This window comes from Otolemur garnettii, unplaced genomic scaffold, assembly GCF_000181295.1.
Source record: "Otolemur garnettii isolate 467f Iridium unplaced genomic scaffold, OtoGar3 scaffold00008, whole genome shotgun sequence".
Taxonomy (NCBI): Eukaryota; Metazoa; Chordata; class Mammalia; order Primates; family Galagidae; genus Otolemur; species Otolemur garnettii.
Window position 1 is genome coordinate 38,851,215 of NW_003852403.1, and position 24,883 is coordinate 38,876,097.

The 24,883-nt window shown below is 42.2% G+C and overlaps 1 protein-coding gene across 1 annotated transcript in view; it reads left to right on the plus strand.

Annotated features, from left to right (window-relative positions):
• Positions 1-3,566: 3,566 nt before the first annotated feature.
• LOC100946576 (leucine-rich glioma-inactivated protein 1) overlaps positions 3,567-24,883 on the plus strand; it is a 41,363-nt gene continuing 20,046 nt past the window's right edge. The window contains exons 1-4 of the mRNA XM_012801446.2: positions 3,567-4,075; positions 4,482-4,553; positions 22,595-22,666; positions 22,793-22,864. Coding sequence (XP_012656900.1) covers positions 3,861-4,075; positions 4,482-4,553; positions 22,595-22,666; positions 22,793-22,864 — 431 coding nt within the window. The 5' untranslated portion in view covers positions 3,567-3,860. The remainder of the gene's footprint in view (positions 4,076-4,481; positions 4,554-22,594; positions 22,667-22,792; positions 22,865-24,883) is intronic.

Sequence of the window (24,883 nt, forward strand, 5' to 3'; positions counted from 1 at the left end):
CGCAGCGTCACAGGGCTGTAAAGTGCAGAGGCAGTCCCAGGCACTGCTCCGCCGCTCCTGCACAGTTTAGATGAAGGGGTGAGCAGCCTGCCTCAGCTGAGCCTCCCAGCTTCCCTGGGCCTCCTTCCAACTCTGCCTTCATCCTCTCTCAGCCTCCGTCCCAAGGGCCCCCACTGTGACCCACAGGTAGATTATCACACCTCATCTAAATGCCTTGGAGTTGGTGGCAGCCCCTAACCTTCCACCCTTCTGCTTCTCAGAACCTCTCTGCTCCCTGGGGGCTTCTCAAGACTTCAACTTAGTGATTTGCCCTCATTCCCCAGCCCCTCCTCAGATCCATTCTGAAGCCAGGAAATGGTTTCTCCTCCCAGAAAGGCCTTCAGAGTCCTGCATTATATGGTTAAAATTTTGCCCAATCTTAGTGGGTGTTTTAATTGAATGAAGAATTCAAGTCTGGGCTGTAAATGCCATAGAGAAAGAAAAAGTTACTGTCTTTTCAGAATGCCCATTGTAATTTGTCCTTAGAGTTCCCCGTCCCTCCCGGATGGTCCTTTTTCCACTTGAACTGACAAACTGAACTTCCAGATAAATGCGGCTGTAAAGTGAATAGTGTGGATACGGTTTCTTTCCCTCTTTCATTTGCCCTCTCGCCTTTACCAAGTCAAAAGGGAAAGACTGCTGCCCTTCTCTGACTGCGTCTACACAGCACAAAGTCAAGAGCGGGTCAAGCCAGCTCCATAACTGGAGACATTTGAAAGTGAAATGTAGGGAGTGCATTATCCTAAACTGATCATTTCAACCAAGTACCTGCCATTGTGTCACTGCATGCAGGGAGGGGGCTCCACCACTTACCATCTGTGTGACCGCTCAGTGCCTCAGTTTCTCCATCTGTAACACACAGAGATTAGAGCCAAGAGCTCTGAGTTCCCTGGAAGTTCTCAGGATTTTTGTTTTGTAGTTACAAAATGCATCATTTACAGGTCAGATAATTTAAGGGGTGACTTTGAATAAAAATGATCCTCCATAAAACTTTTTACCACATAATTATTTTGTGGAGCAGGTTTCCACTGTGCACTTGAAGTAGGATTCAATTTACAGAAATCTGACTTGCAGCCAACTTTTAAGAGACACTTTTACTGTTTAAAGTGAAGCTGGCCCATAGGTCATGGTTTCTAAAACTGCTATTGGATACTCCCTCCTCTACAGAGTCCTTGACAGTGAAGCATTAGTAGAATACGTTCTAAAATCTTTACTTTTTTTGGACTGAGAGAGTTTTTCTTTCCTCCTTGTAAAACAAAACAAAACAAAACAAAACATACAGGCTTGGCACCCATTGTACTTCAGTGGTTAGGGCACCAGCCACATACACAGGGGCTGGCAGATTCAAACCCAGCCCAGGCCAGCTAAACAACAATAACAACTACAACAAAAATAGCTGGGCATTGTGGTGAGTGCCTGTAGTCCCAGATAGTTGGGAAGCTGAGGCAAGAGAATTGCTTAAGCCTAAGAGTCTGAGGTTGCTGTGAGCTGTGACGCCACAGTGCTCTACTGAGTGCAACACAATGAAACTCTGTCTCAAAAAGAAAAAAAAATACAGTATTTATCAGCCCTCAAAAACTGACTTAGTGATAATAATGTACGGTGTGTTTTTTTTTTTTGAAGCACGATCCAGATGATATCACTCTTCTGCCTGCCTCTGCCGAGATATCCTGTTGCTGTCCTTCGCCTGTGGAATGCTCTCACCAACCCCCTCTTTCATTCCTCCTAATCTCAGAACTCAGCCTGGTCACTACTTCTTCAGGAAACTGTCCCCTGACTTCTTGACTAGGTCAGATCCCTTTGTTAGAATTCTGGGGTGTAGGCTCAGCTCCTGTGGCTCAAGTGGCTAAGGTGCCAGCCACATACACCTAAGGTGGCGGGTTCGAATCCAGCCTGGGCCCACCAAATAACAATGGCGGCTGCAACCAAAAAATAGCCGGGTGTTGTGGCGGGTGCCTATGGTCCCAGCTACTTGGGAGGCTGAGGCAGGAGACTCGCTTGAGCCCATGAGTTGGAGATTGTTGTGAGCTGTGATACCACGGCACTGTACCCAGGGTGACAGCTTGAGGCTATGCCTCAAAAAAAAAAAAAGGACTCTGGGATGTAATTTGAAGTTGATTTAGACAAGCATGTGATTAGCACGAATGGACTGTCCACTCTGCCATTGCTCACACCAGCGTGCTGGTTACTCACAGTGCATACAGAGCTGCCCAGGTCCACAGCAGTTTCTCTACCTTCATGGAGTTTGCAGTCTTCTTGGTTAAACAGCTAGTAATTGGATCTGAGAATGTGCATGACCACCACTGCAGGCCCCCCAACCACACAGAGCTCACAGAGAGTCCAACAAGTGATTAAGGAGATAACGGCACAGTGGGGATACATCCAGCTCCAGTGCAGGATGCAGTTATACGTCCTAATCATGCATTGCTCAAACTGTCCTTTCAATATTTCGGTCTACAAAGCTGGAGGAGAAAGGAGCATGGAGGGACACCCCAGGCTGTCTGTGCCCTCTTGGAGGATGATGAGAGGACCAGGGGTCTGTTTTCCTCCTCTCCTTAATCCTAACGGTCTTCCCCTCTTGGACTAGACCACTCCACCTCACTGCTAGTGTGTCTTCATTTTTACTTCTTTAAATGAATTCCCTTTTCCAAGGGCCCATCCTGTATTTATCACATCAAGTACACCAGTAACAGCCCATCATTTTCATTTGGTTTTCCTTATAACCACAGAATGTCATATGCTGTCATCCCCATTTTACAGACAGGCGAGTGGATTCAGCCATTCCCCTCTCTGTAAAGTCAGCTAGTTCACGGCAGAACTAGGATCTCAAAGCCAGGTCTCCAGTTCTCATTTGGGCAGTTTCCCCTACCATCTCTTAGCCCCTAGGCTGAGCCAGGCCTTTTGCAGAGCCCTGGGAAGCCAGAATTGGCTGCCTCCTGCCGGCAGGGAGCTCCTTCCAAGCTTCTGGTGCTACTGCCAGAGAAGGGAGGGGAGAAGAAGTGAGGAGGGAGGGTGGATTATACACAGAGGGGCCGTGCTCCTGTCTCCCTCCCCCCCACCACGGATGGAGACAATGGATTAAAGGGGAAGGTGGGGGTATGAATATCAATAATTCATAACGGTTAATAAGTGTCAGAAAAAGTATTTACTCACATTTATCCCCTGAAAGTCACATTCTCCATGCGTTCTCATTTGTCTTTGAAGGGTGGCATCAGCCAGGTGGACTCAGCAAGAAACAGCAAGGTCTTAGCCGAATGCTGCGGAGAGAGTTTCATTTAACTTCATTTTCCCAGCCAGGGCTGGCTCCAAAGCGAGTTTTTCTTACTAGGTTGTTTGCTACACAAACAGCAAATTCCCAGAGGTTTCTGAGATTGCCGGCATCCTATGCAAGATGACTGCTCCCACCCACCCGCCCACCCACTCACTAACTAATAAGACATAATGCCGTCCTATTTTTGGTAACAATTAAAGGGCCTCCCGGTGAAAGCAGAAAGCTGTTTATTTTCTGTTACATCACTTCTCTTTGCCTTCGAAGGCTGAGCTGTGCTCAGTGTTTTCGTGGTGATGCAAGTCGGCACTCTCCTCCAGCAGTTGGATCCCTCCCATCTCACAGCACCTCACAGGTCTCTTCCCCCGAGCAGTGCACTGCTGGAGCGAGGAGAAGCTCACGCACGAATCAGCTGCAGGTCCCTGTTTTGAAAAGCAGAGATACAGAGGCAGAGGAAAAGGGTGGACTCCTATGTGACCTGTTCTTAGAGCAAGACAATCACCAGCTGAATTCCAGAAGCCCTGTTCATGGTTGGGGATATTTTTTCGACTGCATGGAATCAGAAAGAAGCAAAAGGATGGGAAATGCCTGCATTCCCCTGAAAAGAATTGCTTATTGCCTATGTCTCTTATCTGCGCTTTTGCTGACTGAGGGGAAGAAGCCAGCGAAGCCAAAATGCCCTGCTGTGTGTACTTGTACCAAAGATAATGCTTTATGTGAGAATGCCAGATCCATTCCACGCACCGTTCCTCCTGATGTTATCTCATTGTAAGGCCCGTAAGCATTTTGATATCTAATTTACGATTTAAAAATTCCAGCCGGTGTATTTGGGGCTTTGTATGTATTCATAGAAGGGCATGGAGAGAGAGAGAGATTCCTCTTGCATGCTTGGCCATTTGACAGTGCTAACATTTTGCTGCATTTAAAATTGGGGGTTTTATTAGCTGCTACTGAACATGCTTAGATAACCCCCAGCCCTGAACATTATTATGAGAAACCTGTAGCCGATTCATCTCCCTTACTTCATCTGGGAAGGAACAGTATGTACTTCATAAAATAGTGTCAGAATAGTGACTGTTATGCTAAACCGGATTAACATAAGGTTTGTTCTCTCTGTGTGTGTCTCTTTGTGTGTGTCTGTTTGTTTGGTTTTTGTTTTTTTGTTTTCTTTCAGATCCTTTGTGAGATCTGGTTTTACTGAAATCTCAGAGGGGAGTTTTTTATTCACACCATCGCTGCAGCTCTTGTGAGAAATATTTATATCATGACTATTTTTAATATGGCATAAATTTGGATAAGCCCTCTAGTAAAATGATCTCAATATTAATTTTGTCAAATGTAATGGTATTTCTGAAAAGAAAGAATATCCAGGAAATGAGAGAGAGGTAGATGGGTTTGTTTGCGACTTCACACCATGCAGGTAGATTCTGGCAATGGTAAATTGGCTAACCTGGAATGCTGTCTACTTTAATGGCTATTTCTGAAGTTGTTGGAGTGTTGCAACAATGATCCCAATTCCATTCCACTATTTTACTTTCATTTTTGACTTGGGAACTTCGGTTATTTTGCCCTGGAGTTTTTGAATTAGTCAATACAGAACCCAGCATAACATATGCGCTCAAGATGTTGTCTCCCGGGGATCTGGGGCAGGCTGCTACACTGTGTGATTTACCATGTGGGGGGAAAAAAACCTCTCGGTTCTTTCTAGGTAATTCCTTAACATATCAATTCTTGAGAGATTGTTTTTTTAATCTCATCTAATTTATAACTAGTCCCCTGACAAGGGGGAAAAGAAAATATTAATATAGGATAGTGTAAAGGATTAGTCTTTGCTCTGTGTTTTGAGTTGGCCACAAGGGAATCACATATTCAGTCTATGCCTGAAAGTACTTTTAAAAAATAATATTTGACTAAGAAATAAGATCTCTTCACAGGCATAATATAACATGCATAATTCGTTCTGATGTGTAATGCCTGGCAATTGGAGTTCTGGTTCTTTGAGTAGTATCGTGTGGGGGTTAAGAGGTACCCCAGCGCTCAGGTGTCAGGCAACAGACTTGGGTTGTAGCTGGATGGTTCCAGGGAGAATTAGTTAATTATGGATCATCTGAGTTTGGGCTGTCTTAACTATATGACTTAGGACCAAAGATTTTTGTTTATTTTTTTGTTTCTTGTTTCTTGCCTTACTTGGCCATTTGGCCATTTGTGTTTATATATAGATATAGGCAGAGAGGGTGGAATTGAAATTGGAGAGATCAGTGCTTAAATCTTACCCCACCACTCAGAGAACTTAGACATGCAGCCTTTTGCAAATTGCTAAATCTCACTGAGCCTCAGTCTCCTTATCTGTAAAATGGGAGTGACAACACATACTTCCAAGGGCTGTTATCAGAAACTAATTAAGATTTAAGTAGATAAAACACTTGGGATGGGTATGGCAAATGCTTACCCTTTTTATAAATGGTAAAGTATAAAAATTTCACATTTAAGCTAAAAAGCTATAAGTCATTCAATTTATTATTTTGTCTATATGAAATCTCTAAACTGGTTTGACTATTTCATGGAATTCACAAACTTGATCAAGTGCTTTGACATTATGTAAGGATCTTGTCTGTTGTCCTTCCACTGGCTGACAGTCTTCAGGTAATTACCATCCGGCGAGGTTATTCCTAAGGGGTTCATGTGTTTGACTGACGGCTGGTAGTGCAAGTAGAGGAAGTGTTAGCACATCAAACAAGCCAAGAAAGAGGGATTCTTTAGCACAGAAAGGGGCAAAGTCTCTAATGCTGGGAACCTGCCAAAGGATAAGAATTTGCTATGTCTGAGAAAGTGAGAAATTGTGCTTATGCTGCTCATTTGTCAAGTAAATAAGTGCTCGTTTAAAAAGCATCCTCTTAGCCGGGCATTGTGACGGGCGCCTGTAGTCCCAGCTACTCAGGAGGCTGAGGCAAGAGAATTGCCTAAACCCAGGAGCTAGAGGTTGCTGTGAGCTGTGAAGCCACAGCATTCTATGGAGAGTGACAAACTGAGACTCTGTCTCTTAAAAAAAAAAGCATCCTCCTAACATGCTAACTTCCTCCTCCCTTCCAGGATAGTTAAATAGATCAGTCCCTAAAATTAGAGAAGTTCAGTTGACACAACCACTCGTATTCTGACACTAGCTGGACATCAGTGTGGTGCAGAACGCCTGGAGAGGTCCACCTAGTCAGTCGCCACATCATCCCTTTGTTTTTGTTGGGTGGACCCAGTCATGGCAAGCACAGATGCTGGACATTGTTATAGAAATAGTTACCGGCTGCTGCAGGGTAATGTGATTACACGTATTTAGAATCACAGAGAGAAGCCAAGGGACTGGGTTTTAAATAGCCAGACCGAGTGTGTGTGCCATGCCCGTGTCCCATGCTCCGAGTGCCTATGGAACATTCCAGCCTTTATTTCTAAAAGCAGTTCAGGTTTCAGAAATAACAAAAGGGCAAGTAATTCTTGCCCAGTTTGTCCTGAGTAAACTCAGATCGGCTAACCTCGATATGTAGCTTTGTGCTGGCTCTGATCTTATGCAAAATTGTCAGAGGTCAAAGTTTGTGTCAAATCTCCATGACCGTGCTCCTGAAGACTCCTCTCTCCGTCCTTCCGCCCAATGTTCCCTGCTTCCCTGTGTCCTCAGGAAAAGTCTAATAAGCTCATGTGCACTGAGGAGGAAATAAATGCTAAGACTCTGAACATGAATTGTGTTGTAATCGTAACAATTGTGAGAACACATGGGTCACAGTCAGGAAGGGCTCTTCTGTGGCCTAGGTCAGTCCAGTGCCCTGAAAACCCCATATAAGCTCCCAACCCCACATTGGAACGGGAAGGAAAAAGAGGGCCGCACTGAGCCATCAGATCAGGCCTAGATCGCCCAGCCATTGCTTGTGGTTTGTGATGAATTCTAGCCCCATTTGTGATAGTGGATTACCAAACAGACCCATCCTATACCGTGAAGAGAGAAACTTCAGAATCAATTCTGCTCGATTTATGTAGGCAGGCTGCTGGTTTCTTGCTCCACTGTGGGAAAAGGAAAAGAAATGTCCCATTCCCATCATCCACCCTAACAATCTAATAATTTTGTTATGGCCCCAAATCCCCAAATGCTTTTTCAGATCTTCTGTGGACACCATGATGAGAAATACTTTTTGAAAAGCCAGTCTGGGGTACTGAGGAAAACAGATGTGGTACCTCAAGTTACACGCAGTGTTTGGGAAAAGATCCTGGTAGGCCGTGGCTGGCAGTTTGTGTTGGAGAACAAGGAAAACAAAAACCCACACTCTGTGGCAAGGAGAGAAAGAAGAAAATGATCCAATGCAAACCCATCCGATTAGTTGTACGAGACATTTTTTAAAATCTCATTTATGGTTTTAACTACAGCAGCAAAAACTTTTTCCAAGCAAATGCAATTTCATTCATTCATGTTTTCCACTGGGCCAGTTTTGAAACAGAACCAATGAGACTGATTATGCATTCTAGTTTGGTTTTAGGAGTGGGGAAAAGAGTGTACTTTCAGTGAATGCAATTTAGAGAAATGTTTTCACACATTATAGCCCTGTTCCTTCTCAGCTACAGACTGAAATCCCCAGGGTCACAAAATCACACTGGGACCGGACGTAAAAAATTGAAATTTAAAAGGATAGAGTGTTGCCATTTATTTATAACATATTTTAATGAACTAAACTCCTACAGCTCTTTAGAGAGTTCTATTTGAAGGGAGTGACTTCCAGGGTCAGTTTTAGGATCAAGCTCCAAAAAACAAAACAACAAAAACTATATATAAGAATTCAATGTGATGGGAAAACATTTCTTATTCCAGAGACGTTTGGTCTTAATTGAAATACAGAATCGATCTTTCTGGTATGGGGAAGAGACAGCATTATTTTTCAAATTAAGCCACAATCAACACATAAGTACATAGTCCATAAAAAATCAAAAACTGGGCAGTGCTTATGGCTCAGTGAGTAGGGCACCAGCCTCATATACCGAGGGTGGCAGGTTCAAACCCAGTCCTGGCCAAACTGCAACAAAAAAATGCCAGGCGTTATGGCAGGCACCTATAGTCCCAGCTACTCAGGAGGCTGAGGCAAGAGAATCACCTAAGCCCAAGAGCTGGAGGTTGCTGTGAGCTGTGACTCACTCTACCAAGGGGTGACAAAGTAACACTCCATCTCTAGGAAAAAAAAATCAAAAACTAAAGACAAATGGAAGAGCAAAGAACATGAACAAGAGAAGTAACTCCAGCCTTACAAAGGCTTTATCATTTAGCCCTTCAAAGTATTATTTGTCCAGGAAAAAAATATCCATGACCTCTCAAAGCAATTGCTATCTTTTTTTAGTCCCCTTCTATTATAAGCGAGGCCTATCAGCTAAGAGAGATTTTAGGGGAATTACTAGCAGTTATAGATGAGCATGTTTTGGTTTGTGATACACCTGCAGTGAACCAAAAAGTAAACATTTCAGCCATCTGGACTGTTTCGTCTACAGTTTGCCCCCATGATCCACAGATTTTTAAACTTCTTAATGAATTAATTCTTGAAACTGCACACACTAACGTGGTACAATAACTATTTTCTCGGAAAGCCTATTTCATACTCTGAGTCATTCAGGCACGAAACCCAGGAGTTACCTGCCTCTTCTCTCTCACTGCACACCTCGCCTCTTCCAACTGCACACCTCGCCTCTCAGCATGAGAACTGCCTCCTCCTCTCGCAGGCCCCATTCCCCTTCATTGAGGCTGCGTTTCCTTCACTGTTCCGCAGGCTGCTGCGGGAGCATCTGCACCTCTCTGCTTTCAGCACCCCCCCCATCTCCATTAGCCTTGCCTTCCTGAGACACAGCTCTCTCATCTTGCCTGCCCTGTGCTCTCATGACTCCCTGGAAATGGAGAAGGTCTGAACACCCGAGCTGGTGTTAATATCATTCAGCTCTTTCCTTTTGTGCAGGGTTATCCGTCCCAACGTGCACAGACCCTACAGGCACACACAAACACGCACCCAAAGATGCTCTGTCCTACCAGGCTGACGTATCTCCTTCTGTGACCTCTGCCTTCTCAGATCTATAGCCTCTACTGATGGCTCTGCCACTGTCTGCCATCTACAGAGCTATTTGTGCTTGTATCTGCCTCGTGTCTCTCATGGAGGACCTAGGGAATAGCCTAGGGGCCGTAACCCTGACGCTGCTGCCTATACTAGTTGCGGCCAACTCGTATCTCGATAGATTTTGTGCTGAGGACTCCTGATCTTACTACCAGTAGGTATTCCTGGTCATGTTCACACCCTTTCTTATGTTCAGCCCACTCTACCTGATTGCACCTGGGCTGATGGCCTGGAGGTCTGGAAAGTGAACTGAACCAAAAAAATGCAAAGAGATATTTGCTCACAAAGTGATGACTTCAAACTCCTTCTACAGAGATTGCCAGTGTAAGCGGAATTTCAAAGGCAAAGTGGCTAAGCCTTCCTTAGGCCCACCGATGAATCTCTTTCATCCCACCCCATGAAAGGAAGTTCCCCTTTCTTCAGTCTGACAGGACATCCAAAGGGAAATATTCATTAAGCATTTTTAGGGTGGAAAAAAAATTCATTAACACAAAGATAATTTTCTTTTTTGACTTATTTAAATACTTAGCTAATGTTTACTTATTGTATAGTTACAAGCAGTAACAGCATGAAAACAGAGCCTCCTGTTTAGCAAACATACTGTGGAGGTCCACTGAGCACCAGGGACAATGTCAGGTTTTATCAGGACACAAAGGTGAGTGTCATTCTCCACCTTTATAAGACAGCACCTAGCTGGCAGTGATTCCTGAAAAGGTAAATTACATTTTGTCTGTATTTGGATATATCGTAAGGTAGTCTTCGTAAGCCTACCTACCATTTGGGTCAAAATGATATTCAGGGCAGTGCCTGTGGTTCAGTGAGGAGGGCACCAGCCCCATACTGAGGGTGGCAGGCTCTAACCCAGCCCCGGCCAAACTGCAACAAAAAAAATATCTGGGCATTGTGGCAGGTGCCTAAAGTCCCAGCTACTCAGGAGGCTGAGGCAAGAGAATTGCCTAAGCCCAAGAGCTGGAGGTTGCTGTGAGCTGTGATGTCAGGGCACTCTACCAAGGGTGACAAAGTGAGACTCTGTCTCTAAAAAAAAAAAAAATACAAAATGATATTCAGTTGGCTGGGGCCGTTGTTGATCCTTGTCTGTTGTTGATCTTGTGGCTGACATGGGCTACAAAATGTTTTCAGGAGCTTTATAACATCAGTTGTGATATCAGAATGGTTGACCCTGAGGAGCTGGCAATGTGGCAGAGAACACAGACTTTGTGGTCAGATAAACTTGGGTTCAAATCCCTTGATTAAGGATTGATTAAGCTGGCCTCAGTAAGCAACGGAGTGGGGATAACCATAATACTTGTGGGAAATAACCATGGTACCTCTTGCACAGGATTACAGGAAGGATTAACTAAAACAATGCAGGAAAAGATGCTTATCATATGCTTCCTGTAATTCAATAAACATTAGCTTTTCTTAGAGTATCTGAAAACCACTTTAAAGTGAACTACCATCACATCAGATTAGTGTCTGAGTGTGTAATCTGGATTTGCCAGTAATCCCAGTTTCAAAATTGAGTGGTTCTATACACAGGTCTCTGTCAGAACCTGCTAAGAAATCTTTCCTTCAAATATTTCTCACAGGAAACATGAATTATTTGTTTTATATAAAAAAAATTGTAGACTTCGCAGTTCTTACTGAGTGTAATAACTGGCACCATGTTTTATAAAACACGTCTGATTTTCGTTTAATATAATTAACTTTGCTAGTCTTCAGATGAGCGGTTCTATGGTAAGATGGAAAGTGGTCTGAATTAGAAGTCAGAAGATGGGGGTTTGAAATTCCATTTGGCTACTAATGGGCTGTATAACCTTGGGTAGGTCACAAATATCACTGGGCCTCAGCTTTTTTTGCATAAAGTACCAGAGGTAGGTTAAATTATGGTTCTCAGCTCAACTGTTAATGGGACTTGGAATGATAAGATAAATGAAAGAAGCAGTTGGGTATGACACAATAGGGAGTGGTGGTGATTAGGGTAAAACAGAGAAAATATGTCTTATCTAAAAGTCCTCTGCTCCAACTGATTATTACTGAAGGGAATGTGGTATATGGACATGGGGCCATATTTTCTTAATTTTCAGGAAAAGGTAGAATCTTGAAGCAGAATTTTAAATAGGAAAAAACCAAACAAGTTGGCATTATATGACTCTCACGTCCAATTACATGTAAGGTTCCTTCCTGTCTTAAAATTCTATTGTATTGTATTCTATTCTATGAGCAGAGCTACTGTAATATAATAGAGGAAATGGCCTTGTTAAAGAGATGAACAAAAATCATAGAATCAAGTCTAATAAACCAGTAAATTAGATTGCTAATTGAAAGAACTCCATAATAAGGAATTATTTGTTATAAGGTTATTATTAAAATCATAATGTAATTACCAGTTTTCCAAACAGGTCCAAAGGGACCTACCCAGGCCCTTCCCCCCATGGTGGTTGATGATAAAACATTATTTTAGTATTCCTCTATTGAGCAAAGATTGGAAAGGAATTATTGGACCCGTTTACATAGTAAGGCAAGTGTTTCCCTGTGTAAAGTGTGTTTAAGAAGCAATGAGTCTTTACAAAAATACAGACTAGAATGTAACCAATAACTCCTGACTTACAGAGAATTTTTTGTGGAGAGCCACCATAGATTCTTCTCACCTCTGCTCCACGTCTAACCATTTTTGGACCCTTCTTTGAGAATTCTCCTCACTACCAGTTTACGAGACATGCAATAAAACCAGGCAAGCTTTTGTTGGGATCTTCGGTCATTTTTTTATTGCCTGGTGCTAAGTGCTTTTAGATCTCTCTCTCTTTATTAATTTCATTGTCACAATAACCTTTTGAGTTGGGTGCAATTATCTTTATCTTGCAGTGAGCGCAAGAGAAGTCAGATGATGGGGGTCAGTGTCACACCCCTATTATGTAGCAGAACACCCGGGTTTAAACCCAGTCCTTGCTTTTAACCACTCCTGTTTACTTCCTCCTGAACATGAATCACTAGGCTTGACTTTGCATAGTTTTGTTCCCCAAATCAATCCCCTCTCAAAGTGTCGACCTTTGCCATTAAAGAGGGTATTCAGGAGACTGTGCCCTGATTCCAGGGGATAATAACTGAAAGGAGTTTCAAAAGCCCTTTGAAAGAAGACTGGCAAGAGCCTCTAGTTTCCCTAGGTTTCAGCTCTCATTTGTATGTGTAAGCTTTGGTCTCCTTGCTTAAAAGAGGGAGAGAGAGAGAGAGAAAGAAAAGAAAAAGACCTTATTTACTTCAAAGATACACCTTAGACAAGTATTTTCTAAACTTGTATCCTGTGGAATAGTTGTCCTGGAAGAAAAGAGTTTGGTGCTCAAATAAATTTGGGAAACTGCATGTTCTATCCCTGCTTGGCTATTCACAAAGCACCTTGGCATAGAAAAATCTCTGGAATTACTTACAGTTGTTCCACTTTTCTTCCCATAGAATATGATTTCTATAGAAGATACAGAGCTTTGAAATATATGCAGATGATATTTATTTTATTCATTAGCTTAATTATTTAGACCTCACCTAGTTCTAGAGAGACCGGATAGCAAGACATAGGCAGGCAGAAAGAATCCCATCTTTGGGGACACATTAAACCATCTGTCTCAATACGAGGACAAGCTAGAGACCATTTGTTAGTGTGGATTCGTTGATGGGACCTCTGGAAGGCGGGCCTCCCCACTAGGCTGTCTGCCCAGTCAAGCGGTTTAGCACACAACTTTTCTTTATGGACCCCCCCAGTAGATGCTCCATCTTTTGGAGGAAGTCGGTGATCACTTGAAGCTCATTCAAAAGGAAAAAGACCCCAGAGCTTAAATGTATACCCTCACTGTTTTTACTTGGAATGGGTTCCTCACAGCAAATGGCTGAACCAGCATTTCCCTGAGTTGTGTTCCATGGAATATTCATTTAGTGGAAAGCTCAATGATAAAAGGGTCCTATTATCAAGAGTGGGAAACTGTATATTTAATTCTCTTTTGAAGAGTCTCAATTTACTTAAGGATAAGGAAGTCTTCAAGATGGGGTGTGGTGACTCATACCTGTAATCCTAGCAGTTTGGGAGGCCAAGGAGGGAGGTTTCCTTGAGAGTAGGAGTTCTAGACCAGTCTGGGGAGGAGGGAGACCCTGTCTCTACAAAAAATGGAAAAATTAGCTGACATGATGGTAGGTGTCTATAGTACCAGTTACTTAGGAGGCTGAGGCAGGAGAATTGCTTGAGCCTAGATTGTTAGAGGTTGCAGTGAGCTATGATTATACCACTGTACTCTAACCCAGGCAATAGAGTGAGACCCAGTGTAAAAAAAAAAAAGAAGAAAAAAACAGAACAGAAAAATAAAAAAAAAGACTTGAATAGTTAAAAACTGTGATTCATTTCTTTAACTCACTTTTTCTAAATGTATCTTCCATTTTGGGCACATGTAAACCTCTTGACCCTTTGAAAGTCTTATATTCCAGGAATATGCTCTAGGGAACACAGTTGACCCTCGGACAATGTGGGGGCTGGAGGCACCAACACTTTGTGTAATTGAAAATCTGCGTGAAACACATCATTCTCCAGGAAACTTAACTATTCATAGCCCACCGTTGGCTAGAAGCCTTACTGAAAACATAAAACAGTGGGTTATCACATATTTTATATGTTACATTATATGTATTATGTACTGTATTCTTAAAGCACGATTAAGAAAATCGCAAAGAAAACAAAGTATATTTACCAGTCACTGAGTGGAAGTGGATCATCATAATAGTCTTTGTCCTTATCCTTTTCTCGTAGAATAGGCTAAGGAGGAGAGGAAGAGAGAGAGAGTGTGTTGGTCTTAGGTCTCAGGAGTGCCAGAGGTGGTAGAAAATTCGTGCATAAGTAGACCCATAGAGTTCAAACACACATTCTTCAAAGGGCAAACTGTCCTGGGAGAGGCTGTCCTAGGTTTGCAACAGATACTGGGCAGAGCCGATAGGCACAGACGGAAGCTGACTTCACTGGGCCATTAATCAGTCAGTGGTGGGTGGGGTGGGGTCGGGGGAAGGATGAGACAATGCCTGAGCCTGGAATCCCAGCTCTGCCACTTATAAGCTTCAAATCACTTTACCTCTCTCACCTCAGTTCTCTTTATGCTTTAAGTGGGGAACACAAAACCTTCATATTAGTATTAATTCGAGAATTAGATATAAAGGTGCTAAAGATGAGGTCTGGCACTGAGGAGGCTTTAGATGCTAATAAAATTGAAGTCACCTCTCTTTGATGTTCCAGGACCAGGGAGATAGGGGATGATGTCATAAAAACAGGGAAGACAGGCTGCTGACTAGTTCTGCCATCTCCTAGAAAGGAAGAGTTTGTCCTGGGGTGAGAGGTAATGGACTATAAAACCAAGGAGTGAGTCTGTGCTCAAATATTTGCCAGTGTGCATGCCACGGGCATCCCTGCAAGTCCAAAACCCACATCCCAATCCTGGCCTTGCCACTGACAAAAGACATGACCTTGATCAAATCACTTAACCTATGCCAGCCTCAGTGTCTTCATCCTACATATCTCTCTGGAGTATATCCCAACCCTTTGATTTATGGAGCCAAATTAAGGTTATTTCCAATCCATCCAGATTGAAGAGGTGGAGTCTACTTAAGGATCAGCTAAATTACATTGAAAATGTTTTTCCAGGTTGAGAGCCAAAAAGAACTGTCAATGTACTTGTGTGATGCTTCCCTTTTTAATTCCTTCCTATCTTAAGAGCATATTTTAAAATATTCAAATGTAAATTATTCACATGGTACGTGCACTTAGAATGTGTGCATTTAACTCAAGTGAATCATCAGTCTATTATTAATAATCATTCAGCCAGCCCTATTCTTTTGGATAAAGGAGAATATTAGCAAGAACCAGAAGGTCTGAATCATTTGAGCAAAGCCAGCTCTAAACAAGTCAGCCAGCCCTTCCAGCTATGCCCCCGTATCTTCCAACAGCTGTAACCCAGCTCTCTCATTTACATATACGTGTACATACACATGTACACATACCTCTACATATACATACATACATATATACATATACACAGACCCATGTGTATTTGGGAGCATGCACATTCCTGTTTGTACACACTGCCAACGGCTGCCTGATACCCTAGACAACACCTATCAAAGTCTTCTTTGGCAGGTGATAACCTCACTGATCTTGAGTTTCCTTAGCACTAAAACTAAAGTCCTTTGCTAGATCTATGGACTCTTCCAGCTCTGGCATTTTGTGTCTATGCTCTTTGCTTACATATTGTTTGGTAGAAGCACTGGACAATTCTTAGAATCATCCAGGAAGTCTTTTTGCTATTCTCCATCTTGTCTTAATAGATGATGAAACAGATTCATCTACTTAATGTGTTAAAGTCCAATAATAGGTGGCAGCTATAGGCTTAGACGCCTGACTCTCCGTTCGGTATCCAATCAGTATAGTCTGTGAGTAACAACTAACTGGGTGCTGGCTGCCCCCGGTCTCTTCTTCATCCAGAGTAGTCTTCACAGAGGGGAGAATTGAATCCCATCTAGGGGAGGGGAGAATCATCTCCCCTCTGCAGCCGGAAGGACCTGCTTGCTCTTGGCTACAGGCCGCTCATGGGCCAATGACAATTCAGATAGTTGTCAAGAGGTTACAAGTGACTGGATAGAGTCTGAAAAAGTAAGTGACACTGGCGTGGTGCCTGGTGCTGGACCCAATGAGCAGTCTCATTTCAGGCAATGGGTGATTTTCTTAGCAAGGATTGCCCTCCTCCCGCTATTCAGCCATCTGCAGACCATCCTCCCCACCCCCCACACCCCATGCCTACTCATGGACAAAGCCATTGGAAATATAAGCATAGACTCATACATCTGTAGGGCTGATGGGGACCTCAAAATCATCTAGTCTAGCCCCCTCACATCACAGCATAGAAGGAAGAAGTGGTATGCTCAAGGGAAATAGGAATTAAGATCCAGGCTTGCTGAGTCCCTCTTCAATATGCTTCTTCCTGGCACAGAGAAGAGGCAAGAAGCCAGCACAGGAAGCCCCTTCCACGGCCCATCAGATGTGAACCGACATGTTTGCCTACTTGCACCCTTCACTCTTACCGTCCCCGGCCTCTCAACTGCACCTTGGACAGCCCTAGCCTGTGCCCTGTAGCTAGATCCTCATTCTTAGATCCTCCACCCCTTCATTCACTTCTCTGTTGCTGACCCTGGCCTCCCTCTGAACGCTGAGCTTCATGCTAATCCTGTGGCCCACTTTCTCTCCTTTTGAAATAAATCCTGCTGGTTCTGACTTTGAGTCTTACCAAACCCCCTAAAAACCTTATGACCTTGATGCTAAAGTGCTACTGCTTATGACGAGAGGTGACCCTCCCTTACAGTCATCTGAGTGGAAGAACTAGAGCTTGGGGTTATCTTATAGGTCACATCCTCTCATCCCAATGCGATATTAATAATACAATTATAAGAGCTTTTTTTTAAAAAAAAAACCTGTTATCAATAGGAATCTTAAAATTAATCTAAATTTCTGTTGAAATCACATATGCAATTTTAAAAGATGATTCCAGCTCAAAATTTACTGGATGCTTTACATGAGGTAAAGTTGTACTTCTGAGTACTTTCACTTTTAATCAGAAAGAATAAAAATATATTATGGAGAATGAAACTCAGTAAGTATCCTAAAGAAATCAGGAGAAAATAAACAATAATGATAAAAAGATAAAATAAAGAATTATGAAGCAGGAGGAATAATATGTAAATCCTAGATCTGATCCTTAGAAAAATGCAATAAAATAGCAGAAATGTGAAGGATGCACCACTCACTAGAAGAGGAGAGATTAATTACTCAACAAAAAGTTTTGAGTAAATTTGGGTAAATATTTATGAAAGAAATAAGGCAGTGTTTCACCTCATGTCATACATAAAAGTCCCAAATGGATTAAAGAGTAACATGTAAAAAAAAGAAAAAGAAAGTTTAGAAGGAAGGGATGTAGGTAATACTTTAGTGGCCTCAAGGGAGGAAAGAACTTTTTAAGAACAACAACAAAGAAAGAATACATAATAGAAGTTAACAGATTTTGTTCAATCAAAATGTAAAAGTCTACATGTCAAAAATCATAAATGAGAAAGCAAATTATAATCAGTAGGGAAAAACTCTTAGCATTCAATAAGATAGGAAAAGAATGAGTAATACCCTTAAAAATAAACAATGATTAGAAAGCAATAAAAATGGTCAAACAGGAACAAAAATGATAAACTAAATGTTGGTGAGGATATGGTCAAATAGGCATTTCCATACTCAAAGTTAGACATGTAATTTGGTACAAGTTAACAATAAAGAACTAGAGACCTTAAAATGGTCCATAATCAGCCAGGTGCAGTGGTTCATGCTGGTAATCCTAGCCCCAGGATTGCTTGAGCCCCAAGCCAATGCCCCAGGATTGCTTGAGGCCAGGAGTTTGAGACTAGCCTGGGCAACACAGCAAGACCCCATCTCTATAAAAAATTTAAAACAGTAACTGGGCAAGCACATGAAGTCTCAGCCACTCAGGAGGATGAGGTGGGAATGTTGCTGGAGCCCAGAAATTCGAGGTTACAGTGAGCTATGACCCCAGCCACTGCACTCTAGACCAGGTGCTGGAATAAGACCCTCTTAAGAAAACATAGTAAATAAAAGAAAACTCTCTATGATCCAGTAATGCTACTTTATAAAAATATGTTCTAAGGAAATAATTACAGATATGAAAATATTTACATCTGAATATGATTATAATACTGTAATAATAGTCAAACTTGGAATCAACAAAAAATATTGTATCATAATATATCCATAATTCAAAAATTACTTACTGTTAAAACTATATTTTTGAAAGCTTGATGGTCATGAGAAATTGTTCACAATAAATGAGCAAATGAAAAGGACACAAAACAATAAAAAAATCTCAATTTTTTATAAACACATATTGGTATGTACTCTGGGAAAGGTGATCATGGTGATCTTTGTTTTCTTTGAGCTTGTCTCTGTTTTCTAGGATGTCTACAGTGAGCATATATTATTCGTAAACAGAATACACCAAACTGTATTCAAAATTTTATAACTTTTTACTTGGAAAGAAACCCAGATTGATATGACCTTGTTGTGACTTTGAGACTAGTTACATTGATCCATTAATTCCTTTAAGAAAGGGATTATTATTTAATTACATTTCTTTAACCCACATGAGCTGAGTGGTGTTATTATGGCTGTTTACCAGAATGTGACTATTATGTCATTATGTAATCCAAGACCTAGATGAGAGGCCACCTGGCGTGTGAAAGGGTAGTAGACCAGGAATCTAGGGGCTCTTGATCTTGAGCAAAGCTTTTAGTAGCCTCCTGGGCCTCGGTTTCCTCCTATGTCAAACAGATAATTAACATCCATGCTACCACTTTCACAGAGTTGTTCCAGAAATAAAATGAGATAATCCAGGCAGGAGTTTATGAAATGTAGGCTATTATGAAGGCAGTGCTCATCATTTAAAGAATGAGTTAGTGCCTGCCTAGAATTGATAGTTGCTATATATGATCTTTCTAAATCTACACTCCCTTGGATGAAGAAGAAAAAAAAATCCTCCCACTCTTCCCTCAGCCTCTTTTCTTACTGAATTCATAAGTGCACAGCCCTGTAGGGAGGGTACAGACTGGTCAACCACATCCTGTGTCCACCTTCACCAATCTTCTAGGGGAAAATGGCTGGATTCTTCCCTCTCTAAAAGGAGAGCCCTCAAATGTTCCCATGGGACCAGGGCAGAGGACAAATCCTGCACCACCTCTGCACAAACCCACGGGGTGGCTGCTTGGCAAGTCTGTGAAGTCCAGATGTCTGATGTGGCTTAGGGTAACAAGGCTGTTTAGATGATACATGGCTCCTTAACAAACCCCCATGATGCTTCTTTTGTGAGGATAGTTGTCCCTTCCAACTCATAGTACTACAGATTCTTGCTTCATGTAGTTATGGGGACAGGAAAATTCACAACTCCTCTATGTCCAACAGCCCCTATTCCCATCAGACTTGCTGCAAGGACCAGAGGTTCCTTGGTCACCCCAAGTAAAGGGTGAGTGTTTTAAATGACCCAGAAAGCTTATCTGGGAACTTTCAGATTTCCCAGGCAGCACCTCAGGTGTAGAACTTAGTCATAATCTCTGAGGGTAGGAACCAGGTAGCAGCTGCCTGGTTGCCAAGTGCAACCAAGATTGAGAAGCACTGGCCCAGACGCTTAATAAAGTTCTGGGCATCTCCCCTGTACTAACTGCAAACCACTTCCCCTGGTAAGGGCTCCTCCACATTCTGCATCTTCCTAAGGGTTCCTTGTGTACACTCAACCCTGAAGCATCCTTTTCCCTTTAGCTCCTCTGCTGGCTGGCTCCATCTCCCAGTTTGCCAATTCCAAATCCCCAAGAAGGGTCTCATCCTTAGCTCAACTCACCTTATTCCAGCCAACCTACCTGGGCCAGGGGATGCTGCCTGACATAGAGACTGACTGCTCTGAGGGAGGAGCTGAGTCTTTCTTGATCTAATAATTTGTGGAAAGGGCAGAAGTTATGTAATGGATAACACAGCTATCCTGGTCTGCCCTGGGGCTGTTGCCTGTGAAGATGGAGTTTGGTGGGCACAGTTTCCTTAACAGGGACTGTGAGATACTTTAGCATACCTGCTTCAATAACAAATCATAATATAGAAATCAAACATATTTAGAGGATTCATAAAAAATTAAGGGTTGGGGTTTATAGAACATGATATAAGAGTCTTTTTAAGTCTACATAGGGTAATAAAACGGATGGCCCACTCAACTACATTTAGAAAGTATGTCTAATTTTACACATCCTTTTCCTTAGAAACTACAATTGAATTTAGCTTTGAGAGATGATGGTATTCATTATTATCTTAGCCAGAGGGGTTTTTTTTTAGCTTTTGTAAAAAACTTTTAAGTTGAAGTATAATTTACATACATAAAAGTACACATATGTGCGTATCTCAATGAAGTTTTGCAAAATGAACACTCTTGTAACCAGACCCCGGATGAAGAAACCAAAGATTGTCATTACCCCAAAGACATCCCTGTGCTCTCTTCCGACTACTACCTGCCCTCAAGAGCCACCACTATCCTGACTTCTACCATGATAGATTTGTTTTTGTACTTTATGTAAGTGCAATAATATAGGGGGTGCTTTATTGTCTCCTGGCTTCTTCCTTTTGATTATCCATCCATATTTTTGCCAGAGGTTTTAGTCCTTGAAATCTAGTTCAGCCAACATTATTCAGCCAGGAACTGTGCTCAGGGCTGGGGACACAAAACCAAATAAGGGTGTAAGGAACATGCGATCCAATAATCTGGTAATGACGGGAATTTAATGTAAGGTGAATTCGTCTTTGTTCAACAAATATTTATTCAGTGTCCACTATGGGACAGGGACGATCACAGGTGCTAGGGACAAGCAATGAACAAGCAGACGAACAACTCTAGCAGAAATCCTCTCTCTTCTTTCTGTGACAAGCATGGGCAAGTTCTTTCCGCTGATATCCACTTCCCACTCTGTCTCGCATCTGGGTTCACCTGAGGGCAGCTTTCTTATGGCGATTTGAAATGTGTCATTATGAAGTTGCTGGTCCAGCCAAGGGACAGTTTGCAAACCAGCGAGTGTGGGAGGTTTTTCTCGGTACCTCTTGCTGCCTTGTTTCATTCTCTCCACCCCGATGCTGCTTACACAGAGTGAAAGGAAAGTCAGAGCCTTTGGATGTTAGCTTACCTTGGGGTCAAGCTGAACAATCTTCCTGTTTTCCAGAACCACAAAATGAGACCAGACAGTTGCCAAAGCTGTGATGGAAATCATAAACCTCTGAATTTGTTTTAATACCGGCTTTAACGTACATCACGATTCATTAGTGTTGGCTTTCCAGGGCCTAGTGAATTACTGGAGTATCAGGCCATGATGTTAGAGGCAGGAAAGATTAGAAAGGGACTCCAGTGCAACTCCAGGACTGTGCTGGAGCCGTGGAAGAAGCACAAGTGCTCATCTTGTTAGGTCAGTTTGTTTGTTCCCACATTTTTATGGGTATTTTCAAGCATGTGTAAAAGTAGAGACAATAGTAAAACTCACTCCCATTTACCCATGTAAACATTTAAAAATCACCAACTCATGCCAATTCATCTCTAAGCCCTTACTGCCCCCCTCCCTTGATTATCTGAAGCAATCCCAGATGTCAGGTAAATTACTTATAAATGTTCAGAAAGTGAGATTACGTGGTTTTAACTCCCTTAGTTAACGGGTTCAGAGGTGAAGTCACTAAGCTGGTTAGTGACCTTATTTTGAATCCCTAGACTTCAAAAGTAAAAGTCACAAGATTTGCCAACAGGCAGTATTATTATAATATTATATAATATATTATTGTACTATTTGGCCTGAAAGTACTTCTTTCAAGCCTCTCATTCAGTTCTCCAAGGAGTTCAGTAGGGTGTGGGACAGCTGATTAATGTCCCTTTTCATCAGTAATTTTGAAACCAAACCCCTGTGGATTTTGAAATTGCAAATAAATTTGTCCAAGTGAAAGTAGTTTTTTTTTTTCAACTATTTAGCAAGAAAATGGGTCTAAGACTCTTGCCAACCTTCCTTGTTTCTCATCTTCAGTTCATCCCATTTTCAAAGAAGGACATTAGTTGATATTCAATGACCAGTTTCAGTGGCCTGTCTGCTATGAGATAGCACAACACAACCAGCTGAATTTTTCTAGGTTTCCCAGGCTTAAAACCCCAAGGCACGTCACTTGGTCTGGTCAGAATACTTAGAGGTTCCTCTGGTAAATAGAAAAGATTGTTCATGTCGTTGTCTTGAAAGTGTGCCCATTATTGACTTGATTGCTGTAGCTATATACCCTGTTCTGATTGTACCTCAGAATTACCCCAGGACACCTGAGAGCAAGGGGCACAAGACACCTCTTCGATGAGCATTTGACAGGAGAAGATTGGGAGTAAAAAAAGGTGCACAGATCATCTGAGTAGATAAACCATAGAAGACAGACATCCAGATATTTTCCTCTATCCAACTGCCACTGGCTTTTCTGAAGGATAAAAGCAGCAAAGATTGACAATTGTCAGTTTAACTATTTTTATGGTGTACTTTTTCTGGGCAGGTTATTCACATCGAACTCCTTTGATGTGATCAGTGATGATGCTTTTATTGGGCTTCCACATCTAGAATATTTGTAAGTAAAAACAAAAACAAAAACAAAAAAACCTTTTTTGTTAACACAAAATTATTCAGCACATTCAGAACAAGTGCTCTCAAGTTTCTACAACTGCCTGACCAAAAATATTATAACCTATTTCAGATTCATAGAAAACAACAATATCAAGTCCATTTCAAGACACACTTTCCGGGGACTCAAGTCATTAATTCATCTGTAAGTATGAAAGTTTCTATTACTTTTTAAGCTTGCTGATGGACAGTGCAGTTTGATCACCTATGGTGAAAGCACTCACTTTATAAGTGTTCCTGAAAATTGAAAAAACCTGAATGATTCCTCTCCATGCATACTTGCCATCTCTCCCTGTTGTCTGTCAGCGTGTATTCAGGAAATGGATAACTATTAATATTTTTAGCCTAAACCAACCATAATTAGAAAAGAAATCTAATGCAAGGAAACCATGTGACTGAAATAATGTTTTTACGATCTAATCATTACTTGCTTTATGAATAATTATGGGTTGGCATACTTTAATTTAATATTAGCTATTTTGTTCTTTTCCTGTGTAAGTCCTGACTTTATATACATTTGCACATAGTATAGCCACAGGCAATGCCTACATAATAGCTGAACAACTTGTGTGTGTGTAAGTGAAATATTTAATTATTTAATGGGTGATTAGCCCTACAACAGGTGTTCATAAGAGGGCAATTTTGTCTCCCAGGGAACGTTTGGCAATATCTAGAGATATGTTTGGTTGTCACAACTGGGAGGAATGTATCTGGCCTCCAGTGGGCAGAGGACAGGGATAGTATCCCCCAAACCTCCTACAGTGCACAGGACAGCCCCTCACAGTGGAGAATTATTCAGCCCAAAATGGCATCATGGGGAGGTTGAGAAACCCTGAACATCATGAACCAAGTTGTTTCCTCCAGCTTCCCCCACCTCCTACTCTCTCCCTCTCTCTCTCATATACATATACACACAGACTTATTTTCAATGAAACTAGAAGAGTGTGGGAAGAAAGGCATTAACATTTATTAAGTGCTCAAGTGCCTACTATGTGTCAGATAAAAATGCATGAGATCCATGTGTCACAGTCATTCTGCGTAATCTGCTCCCTCATCGCACCCCATTCCCAGTTCTCTTCTAGGGCCTAGGATGCAGCCTGGAGCAAAGCAGACTAAATCCCTGCCCTTCAAGCCACTTTCCAGTGGGTCACATGGTCTTTATGCCACCTCCACCAGGCCCCATGCTCTCCTGCTGTTTAGTTTGCAGCAAGGGGAAGATGATGGCCAGATTTATTTTATAAAATCATAGCTTTCAAGGCTTCTGTATGGAGTCATTATAATAAGGATGATGTTTGCAATGCTACTCTTCATGTCAACCACATAACATGATAGAAAAATGGCAGAGAGAGTGGGATGAAATTTTTATCACAGAGCCTAACATAGTGAAAGAAACAAATATACATAAAGAAAAATAGAAGTTCATGATCTCAATTTGACATCTGCTGGATTCACATTTGTCCCATTCAACATGTCCTCTGTCCAATGCTCTGCATCACAAAGGCTGCACCAAAGATGTGGGACCCAGGTATCCTCTGTAGGAGCCTGAAAACAAGCTTCTCCATGCCAGTTCTCTTGGGTGTGTCTACTCTGCAGCCTAAGAGCCTGGGGTCCACTCAGACTCCCTGGACAGAACAGGAGAAAATATCTCTATATCTCACCCAAAAGGAAGGAACAGAGAGAAGGAGGGAGAGAGGGAAGGAAAGAAAGAAGAAAGGAAGGAGGGATGGAGTGAAGGAAGAAGGGAGGGAAAGGAAGAGAGAGGGAAGGATGGGAGGAGGGAGGGAGGAAGGAGAGAGAAAAAGAGGAAGGAAGGGGGGGGTGGAAAAGGAGGGAAGGATAAGAGCAAAAGAGGAAGGAAAAAAAATCTGTACATAACGCTGTAGTAGAGAACACCCATTTTGTTTGACTAGAGTGTATGATGTCCAGCAAATGAAATGGGAATTTAAATTTGAGTCGTACTGAGGCCCTTTCTTTAGCAGGGTAGAGACTGTAAGAAAGGGAGACTGGTACAGCATGTGCTTGGTATCTAGAGACTTTTAGGCTCAAGAGAACACCAGGGGCAGCCTTCAGGGAGAGGCCTGAGTCCTACAGACAGCGAAAGGGAAGTTCCACCCTTCTGAGCTGGTGCTGGAGGTGGGCAGGAGGAGTCACGAAGGAACAGAGG